The sequence below is a fragment of the Erpetoichthys calabaricus genome, chromosome 7 (genome assembly GCF_900747795.2).
Source record: "Erpetoichthys calabaricus chromosome 7, fErpCal1.3, whole genome shotgun sequence".
In the NCBI taxonomy this organism is placed as follows: domain Eukaryota; kingdom Metazoa; phylum Chordata; class Cladistia; order Polypteriformes; family Polypteridae; genus Erpetoichthys; species Erpetoichthys calabaricus.
In genome coordinates, this window is record NC_041400.2 from 67,566,007 (window position 1) to 67,592,029 (window position 26,023).

Here is a 26,023-nt window from a genome sequence, read left to right on the forward strand (position 1 = left end):
TTTGTGGAGTTTACTGTGAGTTTTGCATTGTATTTAGAATTATGGTATTGTGTATTGGGACTTCATCACGGAGCATTTTTTTATATTTATCTATTTTAATTAATCTAGATTTATAAAGATTCATTATTTCCCATTCATTTCAAGCCAAATGTTTACGATTATCCTCTTCCTTGTAGATAATTTTTTCCAGGGCATTTTTGAACATTAAATGCCATCTTACTATTTCTGGGCCTACTTAGACTGAAGCCTGCTGTTAGTTGTGGATTGTTTGATTTGGAGTAAGCCTCTTCTGGGCAGACCAGTGAAAGTCGTGGTCTGCTTTGTGGCTTATTTTTTGCCATGTTCCTGTCACCTCTTAACAACAAAAACTAGGAAGACAAAGTAGCATGATCATCAAAGCCCACAATATAAGATAAAAATGGCCAAAAGTAAAAATATTCATTGCTACCCAGAGATCCTTTCCCCTAAATAAATAAATCATGCTTAAATTGGTTTTTAACAAGAAACTTGGGTGATAACTGTTGTGTGATGTCATTGTGTTCCAGTCCTTCTTGAAGCCACACACCATACACACATTACTGGCAACATGCTTCATTACTATAAATAAGAGAATGCTGGAGGAAAGTAAAACCAAAATGGCTGTTGAATTACATCACCCAGAAGACACAAAAATGTTTATTAGAAATGACTTTTGTGCATTATTTTTTGTCTTTAATTATTTGTATTCATAAGTCACTTAGAATTATAACAGTTTCATTACAAATACTGTATATACAGTAATAAAACAGTAAGATACAGTGTCTTGGAAACAGGATACAAATGATAAGAAAAATAATAAAAACTGTTGGGCTTGCTGGATTACCAGACAACATAAGAATATAAGAAATTTGACAAAAAAAGAGGAGACCTTTCAGTCCATCCACCTTGTTTGTTTAGCTAATAGCTAAGCTGTCTCAATATTTCTTCCAAATACTCCTTAAAGGCTGTCAAGGTTTCTGCTTTAACTACATGTCTGAGTAGTTTATTCCAAATTCCCACAGTTCTTTGTATAAAGTGCTTCCCGGCTTCAGTCTTTAATGCAGTTCCCCTTAATATTAACTTTTGTCCTTCAGTACATGATTCACCGTTAAGCTGAAAGAATTGGATTTAATTTATCAATGCCTTTGAGGATTTCTAAATCTTTGATTAGGCCTCCACGCAGTCTCCTCTGCTCAAGATTAAATAGGTTAAATTCTCTTAGTCTGTCAGTCTTTAAGTCCTGGGATGCACCTGGTTGTTCTCCTCTGCCCAACTTCATGCACTTGTATGTCTTTCTTGTAGCGTATTGGCCAGAACTACACACAATACTCATTAGTGCTTCACATACTCTAAGCAGAATGCCCCTTGAATTATATTCAGCAGTTTTTATGACATAACCTAACATTTTATTTTAAAGGCTTTTGCACATTGCTTAAACAATGAAAATGTTGTGTTAACATAAAGCCCTAAATTCTTTAAAGAGGTTGCTTCCCATAGGACAGTGTTTCACATCTAGCATTTTTGTTTCCCCATGTGTGGCACTTGCACTTAAACTCAATTTTCCTTGGTGTATCTGCTGCTTCTCTTTTTTTTTTTTTTTTTTCTCTTTTCTAACTTGTCTTTCTCCTGCCAGGTGAAATCATGCCAACTCTCTTCCTGACTGTTTATGGTCAGGAGGACCTTTTAAGCACCTCTATGGATCTGTTTCTAGGGTAGCTCAGATATTTTTTTTGAGGTTAGGAATTTCATGACCCCCCTGTTAGAAATCCTTCTTGTAGTTTCAGCTGGTATTTGACCCCCATTATAATGGGGAGCAGAGAGACCTATGTGCTCCCTATCATCCCCAGTTTTGCTGAATTTGCACTCTTACCCCAAAGTCACTTGCTACAGGGTTTTTTTGCAATCACTATCTCCTTTATCAACAGTGGCCACTTGTCAATGGCAGCGTACCTGCCACCAGAATGTCCTTAGTCTTATTTCTGTCCTACACTTTGATAGTTTAATTGTATTATTACATTTCTTTCCGGGTCCCCTTTTTACACTAGGCTTTTAAGCTTTTTTTTTTTTTTTTTTTTTTTTTTGCTCAAATACACTTTCTGTTAATTGCAGTTGATCTTAATCATTTAGGCAATTAAGGAAAACATTTCTGTTTCATTTCTGGTGTCCTGTAAATGTCAATATTTACAGTATATTGGATATTTGATTTCGCTGTGCTTTACTACTAGTGAAATAGATATGTAGAATTTGCCTTTCTTTGATGTATTATTCAGGGTCACAGTGACTTTACTTTGTTTTATCTCCCCCAACAGTGTTTTTTGGGACCTCTATTGTGCTGCACCTGAGAGACGAGAGACATGTGAACATTCAAGTGAAGCAAAAGCCTTTCATGATTATGTGAGTTATGCAATTCTTTCCTTTGCTTCTGCCCTACGGAACTTTACTGTTCATGATGTGTTTTTCGAGGCAATTCAGATTTATGTGACTTCAGAAGAACCTAATGTCAAACTTTTTTTTTTCTCTGAGTACTTTTGCTGGAGCTAAAATGATTTTCTTTTTCATTTTTGTCAGTTAACTTTACTATTTGCTTCCTGAATGTAAATCGTAATAATGATACCTGTATTTCAACAGTGTGAATGAAACCCTTGTCTGTTCCTTTGCAGTGTCTATTTATAAAATATTGTCATGCTCATAATATCTTGTCAATACCTTGTCATGGAATGATGAGTCCTATGTAGGTGGACAAGACTTTTATTAAAAAAAGAAAACCCTGCAAATTTCTTTGCTCAAATAGTGACCCTGGTGAAGTTAATAATTACCTTAGAATTTTGTCAAGGGTACAAAACAGTTTAATATCAAAGTGAATTTCTGGTGACAAAGATTGTCAGACTTTACAGATGATACTGTCAGTGTGTTTTGACAGTTTGTTTTTTTTATTTTATGGTCAGAAAAATTGTTTGCTTTTCCTGAGTACGGAGGTGCTCTCTTCAGTTTGCAAGGAGTTTTCACATTGTTTGTGGTTCCTTGCATTTGTTTGTTTATGAGTTATATGTCCAGGAAGTGATTATACGCAGCAACTCTTGCACTGCTGTCTGTGGAAACAGTGATAGCATATTTAATGCTGACTGCTAAAGTTATTCAACCTTTTATTTGTATATCAGAAGACAAAGGAACAGCCACCAAGATTTACTTTAGCAGTGAGTTTTGGGCATTGGGAAAGAAGACTAGATGTCCACAAAATGTGTTTGGGATCTCAGCACTTCACTTTTAGTGAGACCTGGTCTGGACATATCTGGTGTCTGTGGTGTCCTTTTTGTTATGCTTTCCTTTTGTGATAGATAGATAGACAGACAGACAGACAGACAGACATTATTCAGATACTGGCGTGTTTCTCATTCTCATTCAAGTACTGAATTGTGTTATGGTGTCTGCTCTACATGCTCTTTTTCTAGTTTTTCTTTTTGGGACTTTTGATGTGAACTGTATGTCCATGCAGGGTGTGGCCAAATTGCCTAAGTCTTCAAAAGTTCAACTTTGTCTTATTTTGTCACAAATTTGCATTATAACTGGCTGTTGACCTCCCAGAGGTTTATTTGTTTCAGAGATGCTGCTGACTGTAGTTTTTGTGTTCCTGTCCTCCATCAGTTGGTTATAACTCAAAAATAGTATTAACGGACTTGGATTGTTAGGCCAGGTTTATACTTCACGCGACGCGACACATGCTCCAGCGGATGCTCCTGCTAAGCAAACGTTTTACTGTTTATACTTGCGTGCATACTTTACGTAAATCTGGAAGAATCCACCAGGTGGCAGTGTGAGATATTATCACGGTGAGAACAGGTTTGGCTTCGCTGTGTTGTGAATTGCCTGGAACAACCATTAAATTCCAATGACACCTTACCGCAGTATCTCTGAAAAGGATGTTTAATGATTAAATCCATCAATCCAGGGATGTGTTCATTCCAGCAAGAATTGGGCATGAGGCAGAAACAATCCCTGGATGGGACATCAGCTCATCGCAAGGTGAATACAAGCACTCACACATACACTGGCGTCATTTTAGTGTTATCAAATCTGCATATTTTTGGAAGGAAACCAGAGCACACTGTGGAAACCCAGCAGGACAACATGTACACTCCAAGCAAGGAACAACAGTGACGTGACTCCCAGCGAGACAGCAGTGCTACCGCTGCGCCACTGTGTCACCCCCATGTTTGTAATTATTAACAGTTTTCATTATTTAAACGAAATTAAGGATTTATCTGTAAAATGTAACATACATACTTTAATGCATTTCATCATGAAAGTGATATCAAGTATAAATCTAAAGATTGTAAATGTGCAGAGAGTTTGAATACCATACATTTAATGTGTTCTGTGTGGTGATCTATTGCTGTTTGCCGCTGCTGTCAGGTCAGAAGGAAGCCCCAGAAATAAAGACTGCACAGAAGATGGTATGTGAGACTTTTAAAATGTATCGTGTCATTACGATCGGGAGTATGCGACGCTTGAATATAAAAGCAACACAAAAGCATCTGTATGTCGGCATTTTGCTTCACCACATCAAACCATTCATCAAACATTGAAGTGCACACATCGATCCCATAGGATCCCCTTAGAGGCTTTCTGTCACATGTAGATAGTAAACAGAGACTCTGACGTCACATTCCAACTTTTATCACACTGTGCCTTCCCACTTTTTGCTGGTACTGCAACTCGCACATGCGTTGCGTTAAGTTCTGAGGACGCATCAAATGAACGCTGGGAACGCATGGCAGCCATGATGCGTGCGTGTATGCGTTCTGAGTGTGAAGAATAAACGAGCCCTTAGGATCCATGTATGCTAAGTAGTATGAAACTGCTTGCTTTACTGTGTGTTTAACTAAATCTGTAGACCTATGTGAGTACATTGTACCTTGTAAATTGTGTAAGTTATGTTTCACCTGTAAACATTTTACAACACTCTGAGCCTGTACTCTGCAATAAGCGCTACACAAAAATAAATGCATATAAATAAATAAATTGAATTAAATTGAATATTGTACCTGAAGAGAAAACTATCAAAGAAGGTAGAATGAGTGTTGCATATTACTTAAATGTAACAAAGCCTGAAAATGAAAGCTTAAAGAAATCTGTATGAAATATACTGTATTGTCTGATTTTCCCACTTGACAAAGAGATGTCATATATACGATGGCCTGCAGGGGGTGCTCCAGCTCCCCAAACCTGACACAACCAAACAGGAGGTACAAGTCCAGCACAACACAGGCAACACAGTACAATAAGCCCAAGTAGGCACTCAATACTTTGCCTTCTTTTTTTTTGTCTCTTCCTGTCTCTCTGCTCCTATCTCCACTAATCCTCCAGCAAGCTTAGTCTTCTCTGTCCCAACTCTGACTCCTGGAGCAGTGGCAGTGGGCTTCTTTAATCCTCCACCCAGGAGTACTTTCAGTGACCCGTTAGCGTGGGTCTTCTGGGTGAGGTGGAAGCCTGACAAAGTAGTGCTCCGCAATCTCAGCACCCACTGGCAGCACTCACAGAACCCAGCAGGGCTGTACCGAACTCTTAAGCTCTGTGGGAATCCGAGGCACCACTGCAACCCAGGGGGGCTGCCATCTAGTGGTCCATTGGAGATAATGCCCTTTGCGAGTTCTCTCCCAAGTCATTCCTTTAGGAAGGCATCCTGGCCAGGTAAGGGTCCTGACCATCCACCACAGTACACACATGCAAATTATTCTTTTTTAATTTAATAAAATTGCCCATTTTTGATATTCTGTTTTACTCAAGTAACTTGAGTACACATTAATTTTGCCAATTTCAGGAAATCAATATTTGAAAGCGGATCAAATTTTCTAATTTTTTTATATTCTGTTACTGCACAGGTAAGTGAGATGTCTGTGACACAAATTGAACGTGAATCCCCATTAGGCTGTTTACTGCCTTTTGTCTATCATTGCCCATTAAACTCCATAACTAAGATAACTGGAAGTGAAAACTAGATTGTTAAATTAATATTATTTTTTTGGTAACTTCAGCAGAGCTCACACTACTATCTTAGTTACTGTATAATTAAACAATACAAAATACAAATGATCTTTATTTAGATTTTCACTTAGAACTCCAATGTTGCTCTGCTTGTATTTATAATGTGAACCAAAAATATTAGGCTGAGAATCTGATGTATTTTTAGCCCAAAGTAAAACATAAACAATAGGCAACAGTAAATATATTGCTGTGGTCTGTGAGCCTTGCTGCTTTATACACATATAGTTTAGGCTAAGCTTAGATATGTACTTAAGCCCTAAATCAAAGACACATACAATTAAGTATGAAAAGTCTTCATGTGCTGAATGAAATTCCATGTCATACCAAGCCATTTTATATCATTACTAAAATCTTGTAATCATTGATATTTAAGAACAAATAAAGAAAGAAATAAACTGATCAGCCATCCTTTAAATTTCTAAAGAATTTATCAATCTAATTATTCTTTTTTTTTTAATTCATTGCTTTGGTTGCATAAATGTAAACACTTTTAATTAATATATGCATGGGAACACTAAGCAAGAGGTTTGTGTAGATGTTTGATATCTACCATGTGTATGTATGTAGGGCGGCACGGTGGCGCAGTGGGTAGCGCTGCTGCCTCGCAGTTGTGCGACCTGGGGACCTGGGTTCGCTTCCCGGGTCCTCCCTGCGTGGAGTTTGCATGTTCTCCCCGTGTCTGCGTGGGTTTCCTCCGGGCGCTCCGGTTTCCTCCCACAGTCCAAAGACATGCAGGTTAGGTGGATTGGCGATTCTAAATTGGCCCTAGTGTGTGCTTGGTGTGTGGGTGTGTTTGTGTGTGTCCTGCTTTGGGTTGGCACCCTGCCCGGGATTGGTTCCTGCCTTGTGCCCTGTGTTGGCTGGGATTGGCTCCAGCAGACCCCCGTGACCCTGTGTTCGGATTCAGCGGGTTGGGAAATGGATGGATGGATGTATGTATGTATAGATTTTCTGTTTTTCTGTGTTTTTTTTCTTTAATCTGTTCTTATTTGGAATAGTAAGCTGTAGATTAAATAACGGGCACAGTGTATCCTTCTTTTGATACCATATTTCTTAGTCATAGTATTTCTGACCTGAGTACCGGATAAAAGCATTTTAACAGTTTCTGTAGTTCTGCATTTGATAAAGAACACATTCCCCATGATATGTGCCCTTCCTGGTGGATACAGCATTACATATGTTAACACAGTTTGTTTTATTTTCATGTCCATTCATCAGCGTATTTTGAACTAATCATCCGAAAATAACACACAAAGGTGAGGGCTATCTGGGAAATAGCCTCTTTGAACCAAGTGTCTTTAGTCATTAAATAAGGTTCTGGTGCTGGAAAAACACAAAAGAGCATTAAATAGAAAGTTGATTACAGGTCAAAGAAACTATCACAATGCATGCATCATACTTTGGTATTCTACCAAAGCAAGCCATTGTCCCATTTTAAGTTATTGTATTCAATTGTTTATTTGTTTTCTTTGTAATTATATTTTTGTCATTTTGTAAATCATTCTGGGCTACAATTGTTCATACAAAATGTGCTGTATAGATAACTGTCAATGAAGTAAATAAAATAAACATTTTATAGTACTACATGTGAATTTCTAGAGAGAGAGGTTAGGATTGTAAATGCTGGCATTACTGTTACCATACATTATATGGTGTACATATAAGCCTAGGTCTTCTCTGTTTATTGACATTGCTGCTTGTTTGTTGGCAAAGCTGCAGATCCCTTGGTAAATGTGACAGTGCATGTGACAGGTCAAATTGCACAGAGGTTGCTTGACTTTGCTTAAAGCCATTGAGGCTCTATATCTATATTGTAAATACAGTTGAGTACAGAAGTGCTGTGTAATGCTTAGCTCAGCACCTCCCTTTAATTTCTGCAAATGAGGATATTGATTTATGTAGTACTTGTAAGTGCAAGTGGTTTGCAGATAATCCAGCTATAGGAAGGAAATGGTGAGCACACTTTGCACCACACAGCTCACCCTTTGATTTTAATTCCAGTGTGTACATATATGCATCTTTCTGCCCTGTCACAGAGAATGCGTTTGCCCTGGTTCACTGTTTTGTAGCGATTACAGCTAATACCACTGCATAATGGATTTATAGAACTTAAAAATGGGAGGTTGGTGCTGAAAAGAGTTGTCGATTGTAGTTCTTGGTAGAAATGCACATGCAAGATAACATAAACTTAGTTGTTTACAACTTTCTGTTCCTCCCGCATCAAGTTCAAACTCACAGCTGCATGGTTTTCACCAGTTATTCATTCAAAACATCCCCTCTCAGTCATGTGTATTTTGGAACAACTTTTACAAAATGCCTGTGTAGTTAAGTCCCAAAGCTTTTTTTTTTTTTTTTTTTTTAAATAACTGACACTTGACAGAAATACTTTAAAACATATTTGTTTTGCTAGTACCTGGAATATGTCTTGAAACATTTAACAGTTTGAGTTGCTTTCTAGCATTTAGTAAGTGAACCAACTTTAACAGAAGTCCACAAAAAAAACAAACAAAAAAAATAAACAAAACACAAAGCTGTTTCACAAAGAATGATTATGATTGATGGAATCTTTGTATTCAACAAAATAACTTACTTAGTCGGACTTTTAGATGCCTATAAGGTGAGAAACAGAAAATTGAACTTAGCTCAGAGTTCCCTGTTCTCCACTGCATGGAGAGTGCTTTGAGTAGTTAGAAAAGGATTATATAAATGTAATGTATTATTATTAATAATAATAATAATAATAATAACAATAATACATCTCTCTCTATGTAGTCTGTCAAAAACATACTCTTAACTAAATCCTACCCATGACAGATGTCTTCAAGCGCCTGCTCCCTTGGCCTGTTGGTTTGCCCATCTGTTTATATCCTACTGGAGTAAAATTTTCACCTACTTATTGACTGGTGCCAGGGTTACACCAAAGACGCTCCCATTAATAGCTCTTTTTTGTCAAAGGCTAATTGCTAAATAACTACTTTTAACTGTTACTACTCTAACAGTTTGCCACTTTGTTTACTCAGTAGGTCGACTTTTCATTATATGACCGCTTTTTTGTCATTTTACAGTACTTTAAAGTAATCATTGAATACACTTTACAGCTCAAAACCTAGTAGCCATTGTGACATTTAATAACGTATTTATTTTTTTCTCTTTATTCTTCTTTGTGTTTATTTTTTTTTATTTACATTTTTCTTTTTCATGTTTCTTTTGGTAGGTAAGGAAGACCTGAGTGTGACTAATTGTACTATTTACATAGATTTTTTTCAGCAAACAATTCTGTGAATTTGGTATAAAGCATTGTAACAATAAATTAATTTAACAGACTATAAAAAAACTTTCTTTGCTGATAATAGGTTTGTATGGGGAATAGCAATGGCAATAAAGCCAGCCAAAACAGTCATTGTATTTATTCTTAAATGGAGTTGTCTGTAGAATTTGTAACGAATGAGTATCTCTGTCTTAAGGTATTTGTTGTTTATTATATAGAAGTTAATTGGTATTACTAGTTGCAGAAGCTGAAGAGTTGCTTACTTTAGTTTACTCATTTTTTATCTTTTGATCAATATGTTGTTTAGTGATAGTAATAGTATGACTATGCAAATTTTTTTGGAAATATTGCTTTATTAAATGTGTTTACAATGTTACTTTTATCAGCTATAGTCAAATTTTATAACATTATCTTATGTCAAACAATGTTAGCCAGTTTATTAGCACAAACAAGTATGAGTACAATCATGTTGTGGTGTGAAGCTCCATTCTTCCATTTACCAACTAATTTATTTTAGTAGGATTTTCCCAGTGGCCTGCACTATTGTCTTCCTGGTTTTTCAGTGCCCAATGTGTAGGGGTTTGTGGTGTCACCTGTTGAACATAAATAGAGCTGCTTCTGTACTCTGTACGTATGACAATAACTCTCTAAACCTATTTATTTATTTAACTCTGTTTTGTATAGTTGTTATACATTATCTTACTGACTGTACTTAATATGTTAAATGCTGTAACACTATAATTCCCACTTAGCATTGATAAATAGATACTATACAAGTATATAGATATCTGTCTAATCTATCTGAAATATTTTAAGTTTGTCCCCTGATACCGAAAACATTACATTTACATTTACAACATTTAGCAGACGCTCTTATCCAGAGCGACTTACAACAGTGCTTACTAGTCTACGACTGTTCTTCAGTCTTTAAGGCTAGGATTAAATCTACTGTCATTAAACAAGTTACCGCTGACCAAGTTGTACACAAAACCATGCCAGAAGAAAATGGTAAGTTGTTAGTACAAAAATTTATTTATTTATTTATTTTTTTTTGTTGTTGAGAAAAGGGTAGAAAAAAAAAAGTATGGGGACTTTAGTCCCCATAGTGCTGTTTAAAGAAGTGTGTCTTCAGACAACGTTTGAAGACAGTGAGGGTCTCCGCTGTTCATACAGCAAGAGGAAGTTCGTTCCACCACTGAGGAGCCAACACTGCAAAGAGTCTTGATGCTTGTCGTCCTCTTCTTTTAAGTAAGGGTGGTTCGAGACGAGCAGTGCTTGATGTTCTGAGAGAGCGAGAAGTGACACATTGATATCTTAGTACAGACTCCTCTACAGATTCACCTCCCAGCACACTCACTGAATGCATCACTGATCTTAAGGTATGGATGGAAAATAACTTTCTCAAACTTAATGCCAATAAAACTGAAGTGTTACTGGTAGGCCAAAACTCCCTACTTTCTAAGCATCCAATTTCTCTATTTCTGTTGATGGTACACTTATCAAACCTGCTCCTGTCGTCATAAATCTTGGTGTTTTGTTTGATTCATCACTTAACTTTGAGCTACACATTAGGTGTCTTTCCAAAATTTCATTCTATCATCTCTGTAACTTTTCCCGCCTCCGTCCATTTCTGTACTTTAATGAAGCTCAGACTCTGGTTCATTGTTTCATAATGTCTCGTATTGATTACTGTAATTCCCTCTTCATTGGCCTCCCTGCAAAATCTATACAGAAGCTACAGTATATTCAGAGTCCTCATCCACACAAAGCGTTTTGCTCACATCTCCCCTGTTCTCTCTCTCAGCTTCACTGTTTACCGGTTCCATCAAGGATTAAATTTAAGATTCTGCATCTCACCCTCAAAGCCCTAAATAACCTTGCCCCCTCTACCTCACTCAGCTACTAGCTCCTTACATTCCTTGTCGCTCTCTAAGGTTCTCAAGCAGTAATCTCCTTACTGTCCCACGCACCAGACTCTTCTCCCTGGAAGGCAGGTCCTTCAGTGCTATAGCATCTCAACTCTGGAACTCTCTTCCTCAGTCTCTCCGAGATTGCTCCTGTTTCTGCACTGTTAAATCTCAACTGAAAACTTTCCTCTTCTACGAACTTTTGTCATCTGAGTAATTTTTTTTTTACTCTGTATGTAATGCGACCTTGGGTATGTGAAAGGCGCTCAATAAATGTAACTTATTATTATTATTATGTTTTTCCTTCTGTCACAAAGTCTCTTGTGGAAAAGGGTATCACTTTGAGGTTAAAGCTGCTAATGCTTTGATTTTTTTGTGTCGCACAGGTGGGGCATTCCTTTGGCTGACAAATCTACATTTAACAGTGGAGTAATCATGAGATGAATGAAGGATGTAAGAGCCACTGGAAAAATTAATTTTTTTTAAGATCAGCATTCAAAAAACAAACAATTTTACAGTTCTGCACAAAGTTAATAAGGATTTTAAAACCATTGACATGCTTGGCAAAAATTGACAAAAAAAAGCAATAAAGCACACATTCGTTCCCAGCAGCAACATGCATACACAATTTAACCATCTTTTCTAAACTAGGGTACTACTGCAGTCAAAAAATAGAGACAAAACAACTGCAGTTACAAAATGGGTTATGTTTAAATATGAAATTCACCTTGCTCTGACATCTTTTCACATCAATTTGCCATTTTAAAAAAGCACCATAAACTATTTTTGTTCTTGATGTCTGATTCTAAAGGCATGATAGTGCATGTAATTCAAGATTTGGATTATAATCAAGGACACATGTTCACAATATTTAGCATAGATAATGTACTTTTTACAATAAAAATAACTTCATTGTATCAAAAACGTTTCATTTATAATTTATTGCAGTTTAATAGTTTGTAGTATGATTGATTATAGGCACTATAATTCATGCTATTCATGATTGCAGTGTGTCCAACTTGCTTAACTTGAAAAATAATAAACTTTTCCTTTAAGCAATTTTCAAGATAACATCTAGTAAGTTTTGTTTTTATTTAGTAATGATTGTTATAAAAATATTAGATTCACTGAGTCATCGATTAATGAACACGGAAAAATAGGAAATGCAAATGTAGCAGAGAATGATCTTCTGTGTTCTTTTAAGTTCGAAATTGCTTGCCAGGATTTACAGTATATTTCTGACTATTGTTTCTGTCAAAGACTTACCAAATTTCTTCTCAGGGTATCTACTTGTTTGGCTGTTGAACAACTGCTTAATTCTTTAGACACCTGGCTTCTGGCCGTGTGATAATATGGTATTGATTATTGCATCAAACACAAAACTCTTCTGTTAAAATAGCAACTGGGGCAAAGAATAATTGGTGGTTTGCCCACTTGTGAGAGGTCAGCCATAAACCCTTAAACAAAAAACTTTATTTAGCACCTTCTGCTGTTTTGTTTTATTTATTCATTAGTATTAAAATAACACTAAGAATTTTCATTGAAAAGACATTCACATTAATGCTTGTGCAAAGAAATAAAATGATATTAAATTGTCATGGGTGAAAGGGTCATCTCATGTGTAGACATGTCATCAAATAAATGACAAACGTAACAAACAATAATGCTCTTAAGTTTTAGGGAAGAAAATCATATACCCAATACCTTTCAGAAGCCCTCTTATTTACATTTAGATACATTTGGTAATTATTTAATCTAAGAAAATATTATTTGGATTTTTTTTTTATAAATGACATGGTGCAACATATCAAGAGTGTTGAACCTGGTCACTGAATGGCTGTGAAAAGGATTTAAAAAGTTCTTATAAACTCTCTAAGCTGTACAATGTTTTATAGTTATATACTATTATATAGTATATACTGTATTTGTTTTTGTTGTTAGTTTCTGGGAATGTACCCCTGTCACTACCCTGTCAGATGCATAAAAGCAAGAATTTTGTTGATAGAGGTGGGCAATGTAGTTTACAGTAACACAAGCATAACTTCAAAATTAAGGTTTCATAATATTGCAATATTGTGACATAAGCATGATGGACAACAAATATACTGTGGCAGACGGCTGGGGTCCATGCCCTGCCGGGACGCCCCTTCACTGTATAGATAGATAGATAGATACTTTATTAATCCCAAGGGAAAATTCACATACTCCAGCGGCAGCATACTAATAAAAAACAATATTAAATTAAAGAGTGATAACAATGCAGGTATACAGACAGACAATAACTTTGAATAATGTTAACGTTTACCCCCGTTGGAACTGAAGAGTCGCATAGTGTGGGGGAGGAACGATCTCCTCAGTCTGTCAGTGGAGCAGGACAGTGACAGCAGTCTGTCGCTGAAGCTGCTCCTCTGTCTGGAGATGATACTGTTCAGTGGATGCAGTGGATTCTCCATGATTGACAGGAGTCTACTCAGTGCCTGTCGCTCTGCCATGGATGTCAAACTGCCCAGCTCCATGCCTACAATAGAGCCTGCCTTCCTCACCAGTTTGTCTAGACGTGAGGCGTCCTTCTTCTTTATGCTGCCTCCCCAGCACACCACTGCATAGAAGAGGGCGCTCGCCACAACCGTCTGATAGAACATCTGCATCATTTTATTGCAGATGTTGAAGGACGCCAGCCTTCTAAAGAAGTATAGTCGGCTCTGTATATTCAGGGGGAGCAACCCTGGACGGTGCAATACCTCCCCCTGGACGCTAGATGGCCACCCCCCTGGGTTGGAGCGGTGCCTCGGTTTCCCGTAGGGCTCCATGGGAATTGGAGTTGGGTGCAGCCCTGTTGGGTCCCGCAGGCACCGCCAGGGTGTGCTGCAGCTGGGACTCCTGAGCCTGTATGGGCAGTGTATTCGCCATAACGGAAAGTGCAGCCGGAACTCTGCAATCAACCACCTGGAGCACTTCCGGGTGGACTATAAAAGTAGAAAAGACTTAGAAAGTAATATTTACTCTACCAGCTTCAGAACTGCTATTAAAGTAGAGTTCTTATCAGCAACTTTGTTAGACAATTTTGTTAGATGAAATAAAACAGAAGATGCTGGGACTGTAGCTGAGGGCGCTTTCAGATTTCAAGTAATTAGGAATCTCTGTAGTTGCAGATCAATAGACTGTGCATCAGCCCAAAAATTGTCATGTGCTCACACCAAGACAGAAACAATAGTTAATGCTTTGATTGCATCGTATTCTTCTGAAAAATCTCTAAAAGCACTTGAAGTTATACCTTATTGTGGCAACTAATGGCAGCAATCACAGTGTGGTCAAAATATTGAAGCCTAATATTTAAAATGAGGCTGTATTTCTTCTCCTTTGGCTTTTATAGAAGATAAATTGCAACCCTGCAACTATTTATAAAGATTACTAGGAATTTTAGCAAAAAACTAAGAAGTTTAAATTGATCTATTTTTTATTAATAATAAAGATTAGTCTCTTTTGGGCCATATGATGAATGTGTTGAGTATCTATTAGTCAGCTTCTTAGGCAAAAAATATCACTGTTTCCAAGAAACACGTGCACCATCTGAGAGGATATTTAGCACTTGATGAACTGTAATAACCTGTCACAGGTCAGCACTAAAGCCAGCATCTGTTTATATGCTATTTCTTGTCAAATAATCTAAAGCTGGTTATGTTATCTGCCTCATTTAATCAGATAAAAAAAATGCTACTCTGTTTTCAGAAACAGTGTATTTATGTGCATTAAATGCACATTTTCATTTTTATGACTTAAAGTCGTAGGCATGTTTGACAGTTCATATTCTATCTCATTTGACTGTTTACATTCATCCTGAGGCTGCGAAAGGTCCTTTTTGTGTGAGTTTACTGTTTATTTTTATAGTAAAGATGAAAGTGTAACATTCATGTTTGCTATAATTACTTTGAATATTTTAAGTTAACTATTTATTGATATTGTTAAATATTTGATTCCCTTGATTAGTTTTATTTCTTATTTAAATTATATTTAGTTAAACTTTGCACAATATGTTAGTTTAATGTTGGTTGGAATTTATAATAAAAGTAATAGAAGTATGACTATTGTTTTAAAAGTGTAGCAAAATTATCTTGGAAATATTGTGATATAATTTTAACCGTGTATTGTCCATCCCTAATGTACAAAAGGCAATTCTATTGAATTTAAACAGTGGGGAATATAGGGGAGTATCAAACTAATTCAGAACCCAAAAAGTCAAGGAATACAAAAGGGTAAAAGTAAAAGGGCTTCTATTATAAAGCAAGTGCAACAGAACTGGGAGAACACAAAGTATGAAAAAAGAAGTAATAGAAGAGCTCATGTAACCACCTAGCTACCCTATTGGGTGGCTGGTGAACTTGCCAATAAACACTTTATCAACACTGTCTGCCTTGTCCCCCCTAGCACAGCCACAAGCATCCTTTCCTCACCCTATGCTTTCTTCTTCCCACCGGTTCAGCCCCTGCCACTCAATCATTTCCCAAATCCAGCCTCACTAATCTTCTGACTCCAAGGGCCTTTAAGCTCTGACCCATTGATAATTTACATATTACTTCTGGTGTCCTAAATAAAATGTATAAAAGCCCTTGGGACTTTGATAAGGATCCCAAATCATGTTGTTTTGTGGGGCTCCTCACTGCCATTCACCAACAGATATATTTTACTAGTAGTTTCCCAGTGGCCTACACTATTTGGTTCTGGGTTTTGCAATGTCCAACATCTAGGACTTTGTGGTGTCTGCTGTTGAGAATAAATATAATTGCTACTTTTGTTCCATTCACATTCTTGTGTATGTTGATTTGTGTATACAATACATACTTTTTCATTAATTAATTTTTCATCCAATTAAGCTTAATTTATGTCAATTTCCATCTCCATTAATCTTAAAAGTGTTGAATATTTTTATTTTGTGCTGCATTAACTTTTATTCATTTAATTTAGTCATCAAGGACCTAAACCATCCAATCAGCACTCAATAATTTGTACTAAGATATTTATTTCTCTATGAACACCTCTCAGAACAAATCTAATAAGAATGAAGGATTGATTGATTTGAAGACTAGCTGGTAAAAACTAGTAAACTATTAAAGTTCTGTGAGTAAAATGGAATATTTTATATAGTGGTGTTTCATTGGACTGACTGATTAATCAACTATTAATGAACAGACAGGAGCGTATTTGAAATTTATATGCAGTGTGTGCACATATAAGAAATCCTCAGTAAACAGTTCAACTTCTGTCATTCTCACTTCTCATTAGAGACAGAATACACACATTTTTAAGAGTCCTTTCTACTTATGATAGATAGATAGATAGATAGATAGATAGATAGATAGATAGATAGATAGATAGATAGATAGATAGATAGATAGATAGATAGATAGATAGATAGATAGATAGATAGATAGATAGATAGATAGATAGATACTTTATTAATCCCAAGGGGAAATTCACATAATTACCATTTCAAACATCACCATGAGATAATTATTCGGGAGAGAAAAGGGAGAATCATTGTAAATTTTGTGTCCAACATTTTAATTAAAAAAATTTCATCAGAGCTTGAAAAAAAAAAAAAACTGCCTTACTAGAAGATATTGGTGAAAATATAATTAGCTCATAGTTGGGCACAGTTGCAAAAAGCAATTCAAACGATTTTACACTGAAAATCAAATTGTCAAGTCAGATCAGGTTGGGGAGTATGCACAGGTAAAGCACACCCACCACGACAAAACAGCTCAGGATCCTGGTTGGCAATCCCCCCAGGCAGACACAAAGTCCAGTCCCATCCTCTAAAAATGACCATCTATCTGCCACAGCCAGGTGTTATGTTGGCGTCCCCTTGACCCAGTCTAGCCCTGCTCAGGTCCTCAACAATGAGGGTCCAGTGATCCAGATCACCCATGGGGAATCACGCCACATGGCGGTGGTGCTGTATCTGGCGTTCCCTAATACAGGTAATGTTCCTCCATGAGCAACTGCTTGTTCGACACAAAGTCAAACAAAGGATTCTTGGAAGAGACGCAGTACAGAAGGATTCCAGTCTTCGTCTTAGATCACTGCATAACGTACATGTGACCTGAGACATTGTCATTTTAATAAATTTATAAAACTGAATTATAAACTACTTATATGGCAGAGGGAAAATTTCTACAAATAGAAGAAGAATGTTCCTTTTTGAGTGAAGTTGATTCCCTCTAGGATCTTAGCAAAGACAACTACTCTGTATTAATGACATAGTAATTCTGAGGTAGTGAGTGTTTCTGTCCGTTTAGAGATAACAAGAAAGAATGTATTGTGCAATAACTGTAGGGTGATCTTAAGCCATCCCCAAATAAGTATCACAGGGAAAAAAGTACACAACAAAATAGATTTTTTTATTGTAAATGAAGGATAACAGTACAAGATGAATGCAAGTACCACAAAAGGACAAAAAAAAAAAAAAACTCTCTCCATTAGCCCACCTATTTAAGTAGACCCCTTACTAACACATGGAATAACTAGTCTACTTATCAATAGTGCTACACAAAAGACCCCCCTCTTCACCAAATATCATTTCTACAAAAAGCTGTGTCCTTGCCAAACTTTTAACTCGTGATTTTAAGATCAGTATTCTTGTGGCCAGACCGGCCTTTTAAGCCTTGGCCACCAACTACCTCTAGTATGCCATGTTTATAATTTCTCGGATTACCAATGTTGTGTAAAAACTCATAACTGTAGATAAAGACATACTAAGACCAGACAGGCTGCCCTACCCAACAACCTAGAGGAGCCTGACCACCCTGCCTACTAGCAACTTAATCGACTAGTGATATCTCAATGGAAGTTCCCAGCTGACTTTCCCAGTATTGTTCAGGTAGAACCATCTGCTGACTGTTGGCAAAATTGCAGCCTTCACTGCCTTTTCATATGTATTATTTTAGTACAAATTCCAAACGTCTCAAGATAGCAAAGTTTTAAATTAATCACTCTGCGTGCAATAATGTCATTTTCAATTAAATATGAAATGTGACCCTATAAACTAAAAACATCTGAAAATAAGTGCATTATTTTGGGATGTCCATTCTAGTGAAGACCAAGAGGTCTTCCATTCACCTGCCCTGTGCCCTAGGCTCCTCGTATTTGGGTCTTTGTGTGTTAGGCCAGAAGGAGGGCTGGTGACCTGAAAAGGGGAGTATAGGATAGTGGCTTCTATCTAGCTTTTGCATTCTTCCCATTGTGACAGCCACTTCCTAGATATACCCCGTGATCACCCCTTGTTGTGCTTTACTCTTCTTCACCCTCACTTTCTGATTTTAGCCCATATTTAGATTGTTTTTGACCTTTTTGTGCTATTTATCTTGAGATATTGGAATTGTTTACCTGTGCCTTTTAAAACATTTAATGCATATGACCTCTTATCAATATTTTGGAATCTGCTTTTGGACTATGGAATAGTTAAATTATTTTATCTCTAGCTTGTTTGCTTCATCTTGGACTCACTCAAATCTGTGTTTCTGTCTGTGATTGCACAGCTGGTCTTGCTGTACAGAGAAACATATAGTACAGCCAACAACTGTGGATGCTGAGAAGAGAACAAAAATGAGAGACATTCTAATGGCAAATCAAAACAGACAGTAAATTAAAAAATAATATGAGGAAGCAGTATATATAACCTCTGTGGCAGCTGAGTATATTACTTAAAATGTTCTCGCAGGATTTATTCAAAGGCTGAGACTGTCGGGGGTGCTGTAATAGTGGGAGGCAGTTCTTTCTAGAGTTTAACTGCCCTACAGCTACATTAGTTTTATTTACTTTCAGAGTTTAAAGAGGTCTATAAATTGAGATCCCAAAAAACTCCCTGGATTGTCTATAGGCACTGATAATTTGTGGGTGCTAAACACTTTACAACTTTAAATGTGAGAAAGGTAATATTAAAATTGGCTTTGAACTTGCCTAGAAGCCAGTGAAAAGATTTAAGAACTAGTTATATGGTTATATTTTTCCATCATTTAGTCTCATTGCTGTCATGGTTTTTACTTTAACAGAATAACCAGACTTTAAAGTTTTTCAATAGCCGATTCTACTTATGGAAGAACTAGCATTTCAAGATCCTACAATTTATTAAACCACATTAATTATTCATTATTTCTAAGCCTGAGATATCAGGCTGTAGAAAGCACAGAAATCTTATGATAGAAAGTTGAAGTATTGTTAAAGATAACACCTAAAATTTGAATGCATTGTAGCATCCTAACTGGGGTGAAGCCCAGAGAGAAAGTGGCTGTTGGGATGAGCGAGGAGGGTGGACAACAGCATGGAGGACTGATGTTGGGGATATGAATGACAGTAAAGGGAAGAAAAAGGGTGGCACCCTGAACAGAGGGGTGGGGAATGGAGGTAAGTATATCTGGATGGCTTGAGCAATAGCTAAGAGAGTGCAGAAAGGGGGGGGGGGGGGGGGGTGGTGGGGGGGGGGGATTTTTTGTGTGTTGATGGCATCTTTATGGTTTTTTGTTTGTGTAAAGTTCAGACGTTTTGAGTTTGGAGTATTTATTATTGTTTTATGATTTACAAAGCTACACCAACTGAAAGATAATTCACTTTTACATAAATACTATACTGTAAGTAATTACTGATGTAAATGAAGAATATTCCATTGTTTAACACTAGAATTACCAAAGCCTACGAAAAAACTTGTAAATCCAGTCTACCTTAAATCCGTTCGCACCTCTCCGTCAGGGTTTTTTGTCCTGTAAATGTGCCGATCAAGACAAGCAGCAAGCAGCCTACTATTCCATCCCCCCACCGCCGCAGAACGTGCACAAAGTTCTCCCAGCTCATGCCTTGATTATCTGGGAGTGAAGTGCTGGAGTTTTAGAGTGGAAATAATAGAACGTTATTTGGAACACATGCATTTCATGTATGTTCCATTTGTACAATAATCTGTGTAAACACATTGTTAAAAGTTTTTCATATTTTAGTAATAAATTACAAAAAGTCCAAAGATCAAACAAACACTTTCACAAAAGGTTCAAGGCCGATACAACAGCTTCCGTGGCGTAGCAGTAAGAATTGCTGACTTGTAATCAAGAGTACCCCGGTTCAATCCTGACTGCCTCTTGTATTTACCGTTTTCAGTAGTGAGCTGCTGTTATTGTTAATATTATACAGTAAATACATACATTTGATTTGTGTCTGTAACAGCCGGTGTACATTTATAGGACTTGTAAAAGTTAGCGTTTTTTTTTTTTCAATTTTTATTCTCTCAGATACGATCACGATACATACTACTATTTCCCCCCACCCCCCACAAACCCACAGGGATCTGACGCTGTTAGTTTTTATTTGAAACTGGGAATAACTGTAGATGTGAGTGATGTTTTGAGACAAAGGAACTTGACATTATCTTATCTGGATGGATAAAAGTGGACACACAAACGCTGGTAAATCTGCCTTCTTCGTATCTTACCGTCACTTGAATTTTTTTATTCAGTTTTATTGAGTGTTCCTGCTTACGCTGAATTAGTATGCATCTTATAGTCCATGATGTCAAAGCCGCACTGACAAAAAAAAAACAAAACACAGAGACATAGGTATATATGATATTTGGATTTATTAATTTTATGACCTGAATAGTACATTTCAGAAAACATTGTGGCACTGATGCAACATTATTCATATTATTCATATTCATATCCATAACATCTTGTGGTTGTAATCGGTGACCACGTGCTTATTTTTTTCCCCTGATCTTGCCAGTCCCCACATGTTGCTGTATGGTGGTGTTTCTTTTGTACTCCAGGACATGCAGAGAAAAGAATAGTACAGAGAGGTAAGTTGCACTATATGCAATCATCAGATTCAAATGTTAACAGTTCACACATACACGCAAAGACCGTCCTTCCTACATTTACGACATGTGTACCTGTTACAATGTACACACTTCTCTCTGTGCTGTGGTTTCTATTACACACCTGAAAGAAAGAGACAATATATGTGACATTTTGATGAAATCACTAATGCAATATTAATTGAAAATGAGCAGTGTCAGATCAGCTGTAAATGTATGGTATTTGTAAAAGTTAGCTTTTTTTTCAGTTTTACTCTGTCATGTTGACACTCTTCTTGCAGAGGAACTTCGTCATCACTTCTTACAAGAAAAGGCGATGGATAAAGCAAAAGAGGATGCAACATCGACAAGCTTCTGTTCCAAGACCGACGCTCCCCCCAGCCCCTTCAATGTAATAGTAATCACAGCACAGAGAGAAATGTGTACATTGCAACAGGTACACATGTTGTAAACGTAGAAAGGACGGTCCTTGGGTGTGTGTTTGTGTGTGTGAACTGTTAACATTTGAATCTGATGATTGCATATAGCGCGGAACTGACCTCTCTGTACTATTCTTTTCTCTGCATGTCCTAAAGTACAAAAGAAACACCACCATGCACCAAAACGTGGAGACTGCATGGGCAAAATAAAAAAAAAAATAAAGGTCACTGATTACAAGCGCAAGAAGGCATGTGAATGAATATGAATAATATGAATAATGTTGCATCTGTGCTGCAATGTTTTCCGAAATGTACTATACAGGTCATAAAATGAATAATTCCAAATTTAATATATACCTATGTCTCTGTTTTTTGTCAGTGCGGCTTTGACATCATGGACCATAAGTTGCATACTAATTCTGCGTGAGCAGGAACACTCAATAAAACTGAATAAAAAAAAAATTCAAGTGACGGTGAGATACGAAGAAGGCAGATTCTCCAGCGTTTGTGTGTCAGCTTTTATCCCTCCAGATCAGAGATTTTCCATTGTCTCAAAACACCACTCACATCTACAGTTTTTCAGATCTGGGGCAGGGGGTGGGTGTTGTATCGTGATCATGACTGAGAGAATAAAAGTGAAAAAAAATGCTAACATTTATAAGTGCTATAAATTTACACCGGCTGTTACAGACACAAATCAAAAGTATGTTTTTATTGTATAATATTAACAATAACAGCAGCTCACTACTCATAACGGTAAATTTGCCGGGGAGCTGTTTTTGAACTCACAACCTCTGGATTATAAGTCAGCAGTTCTAACCACTGCACCACGAAAGCTGTCGTATTGTACTTGCATCTTTGGCCATCATTTTCTGTTTTAACGATGTGTTTACTTAGATTGTTGTAGACACAAAAAACACATCAAATTATTTCCCCTTACAATTCTGGGCAGCTCATTCCCAGATAATCAATCAAGACAGGAACTGGGAGAACTTCTTGCCGTTTCTGAGGCGGTGGGGGGGATGGTATAGCAGGCTGCTTGCTGCTTAGGCTTATCGACATATTTAGAAGACAAAAGACGCTGACGGAGAGGTACGAAGGGATTTAAGTTGGGCCGGATTTACAAGTTTTTTCGTAGGCTCTGGTAATTCTAATATTAAAAGTTGAATACAACTGAGTGTCATCAGGATACAAATGAGAGTAAATATTGTATTTTCAAAGGATAACATATAAAGAGAAATCAAAATTGGTATTACCACAGAATCCTGAGGGACAGTATCTCTAACTGTGGCCAATAGTACTATCTACCCATACTGAAAACAATTGATAAGGATGAAGCAAACAATGAAAAACTCTGCCAGATTGGTCGACTAAATTGTCTGGCCTTTATAGTAGAATGCTCTCAGAAATAGTATCCAAAGCAGCTTTTAAGTCTAGAAGTATAACAATGGCATTTCCTACATTTGGAGAAAGTTAGAATAACACTTGCAATATGCATTAAAGTGTTTTTTGTGCTATGATAAGGAGAAAGGGTAAGTGAAAATTTGATATACAATACTTAAAATTTGGATCTGAGTATTTGTTTGAAAGAGGTGTAACCATGACTACTTTTGAAGGAATTTGATACAGTGCAATTTTATTTAGTGTATTTTTCTTAGACTAATTGAGAATGAGACATAAGATCTGTTCTGTCATCACTTTAATTTTATTAGAGAAGTTGGTGAAAGGGCAGAACTAATATGATACACTAGATCCAGTTTTGGAATACTTGAAGATTACTGCTAAATCTGTAACCTTATATTACTCAGTCTTTTATTAAAAACAATTTCTTTTAGTGTTCACTTCTTTGTATTGGACTGCGATGTTTCATAGACATCTAGGTAGCTTAATATTTCTGCATCAGACACCAGTTCCCTGCATGATACACAAGTTCACACCTGCACTGAAAAAGACCACACTAATTTTAATTCAACAGATGATTTCATATACATGATGCATGTTTGAGATATGGGTTGATGCCAAAATACTCAGGGACAGATCTCAGAGACTGAGAAATAATGTATAAACTTATCACAGGCAGTGACACTGTGTTACCCCTGTCTAAAAGCATTGTTTGTGAAAATGGTCTACTCATTACCAAGGCGTGTATTTGCTATTAAAGACATAGTCAGGTTTGTCAAAACCATTTTTCTGTCCATTTACAATTTTATAAACTAGGCTATCAGCTTGCAGATGTTTTGAACTGATTGCTATGCTCAGGCCATTGGTTAAGATCCAGTGCTGCATTTCTGATGCATAAACCGGATGCTCATTTTTCATCATGCCCAATAACAGGGTGATGTATGATTCATGAAGGTTTTACATTGGTGTGTGAAGAATGTCAAAAGAAGAATCAATTTGGAAGCATTACCCGATCAATAAAGCTTCTTTACAGCATCTGTGTTTTGTCTTATAGCCGTACTGCATTCTTTCAGCTTCAGTTAAGAGAAATTCTTTGGTCAGGCATCACCATAATAAGTTAATAACTGAGAGGTCAGCTAAACATGAGACAGGAACAGAAAGTCAGTTATGTTATATTGAGGAGCATTAAATCTCTTTAACATATAGTTATACTGCTTATAATTATTTAATTTTTTAGAGTACTGGCTTCTCAAAAGACCAAAGGCACAGTAACCTTGTCAGTAAGCAAAAGAGAATTTGTGTTATTTCAGTCAATGATGTAAAAAACATTTTTCTGTCTTTTTGAAATTGTGTTCAATGTATTTTTGTATTCACCTGCTAGTTTTTATTTAAATGAAAATGCATGGGTAGTTAGGACTAAATAATTTAAGATGTACTTTGGGGCTCTTAGAGAATGCCTTGGATAGTGAGGTTGGGCAGCAGGATGAGACAAAGACAGGGCACAAGAGATGCTGACTGAAGGCAAAATGTCATAAACCTGCCACAGGCCATTTACATCTAACAAAATGTCTAAAAATGAGTGCTGTTGTTGTAGTTCTAGAGAGCATATGCAGCAGTGGTAAACAGGTTAAATTGAATGAAATTCAGATTCCCACCATGTGTTTAATTTTATATTGAACAAGGTTTGCAGCGTTAAATACCAAACAAGCATATCCTGTATGAACCACACTGTTTTTTGTACCAATTGACTATTTAGCAATTTAACCCTTGAGTGCCACTATCTGTTTTAAATGGTTAGCTTTGTAAACTGATGAAATTGTTTGAGATTTTAAATATTCACTATTACTTATGACAGTTTTAAAATGCACTTACTTCTGAGAACTTTGCAGTAAAATAGTTCAGGCCAGCACAAGTGTTAATTGTCTCCAGCTAGTCAAGTAATTAAGTTAATTACATTAACTGAAAGCTTGGTTAAAAGTGAAAAGCTAAAGGCAGTTTGGCCTTTGAGTGTAATTGTGTGTTCCACTTCACAGTATAAAGCATGGATGCTTGATTGTTAGGGGCAAAGAAATGATTGTGTTTCTTTGAGAGGAAAAAAATCTCTGTCTCTCTCTCTCTCTGTGAATGGCATCATTAATACACGCTAGTGTATTAATATTTGTTATTAAAAACGGAATTAACAAATACAGAACCTCAGCCAAATGTTTATTATTGTTGTGATCTGGAGTCACAGGCATGGCAATAGATAATGGGACTCCTGGAAGACCCGTAAAAGCAGGCAAGGACCTTCACTCCCCAGACCAGCTTACCCTGAAAACTACCTGCAGGCTTCAGCCTGGCTAGGCTCAAATTGTGGAAACTTGTTTTAGAGTTCACAATGCTTAAATATCAAAATGCCTGAAAACTCTGGCTTGTCACCAAAACCAATGAGAATTCTTTATAAATGAAGAATTGATTGACCAGAAGAGAAATACAACAGAAAATGCTCAAAAGAGCAAGAAAGGATTTGTGTAAAAAGCACTCTAAGGTGAATAAGTCCAAAGTTCTATTCACAAGGCAAATACCCAGAAGCAAGAAAAGAAATAGCACAAAAAAATAAATAAAAACAATAAATTCAAAGAAACAGTAATACTCAAATCTCCAAAAACAAACTCAATACTTCATTGTTAGGTTTGTCTTTCTTGACTGCATATAAAGGCAGAAAGACTGAGGACCCAACACAGTGATGTCAGGTTGGCCCCGCCTACTGCAGCTCCATCCACAAAGCACAGAAAATGAAAGCACATTTAAAAGCCAGAAAACAAAGAACAAACAAAAATTAATCTAAAAGAATTAGCAAAAGCTGCAGTGGGTTGGCACCCTGCCTGGGATTGGTTCCTGCCTTGTGCCCTGTGTTGGCTGGGATTGGCTCTAGCAGACCCCCATGACCCTGTGTTCGGATTCAGCGGGTTGGAAAATGGATGGATGGATGAATTAGCAAAAGAATTGAAAAATAATAATAAATTAATTAAAGAAACCATAAAATGAAAAAAATCTTGGTTGTAACACACTTTAATGGACAATGTTAATGGGCAGCAAACCAACAGTACCCAGACGCACCAACAAAGAAGTGTGA

The 26,023-nt window shown here is 36.8% G+C and overlaps 1 protein-coding gene across 6 annotated transcripts in view; it reads left to right on the plus strand.

Moving 5' to 3' along the window:
• Positions 1 to 26,023, plus strand: part of ssbp2b (single stranded DNA binding protein 2b) — a 761,138-nt gene that overhangs the window by 372,093 nt on the left and 363,022 nt on the right. For all 6 annotated transcript variants that reach the window (XR_007935389.1, XM_051929625.1, XM_051929622.1 and 3 more), the window contains exon 4: positions 2,328 to 2,412. Coding sequence is in view for 5 of the 6 variants with exons in the window: in XM_051929625.1 (XP_051785585.1) it covers positions 2,328 to 2,412 (85 nt within the window). In the remaining variant the exon portion in view is untranslated. The remainder of the gene's footprint in view (positions 1 to 2,327; positions 2,413 to 26,023) is intronic.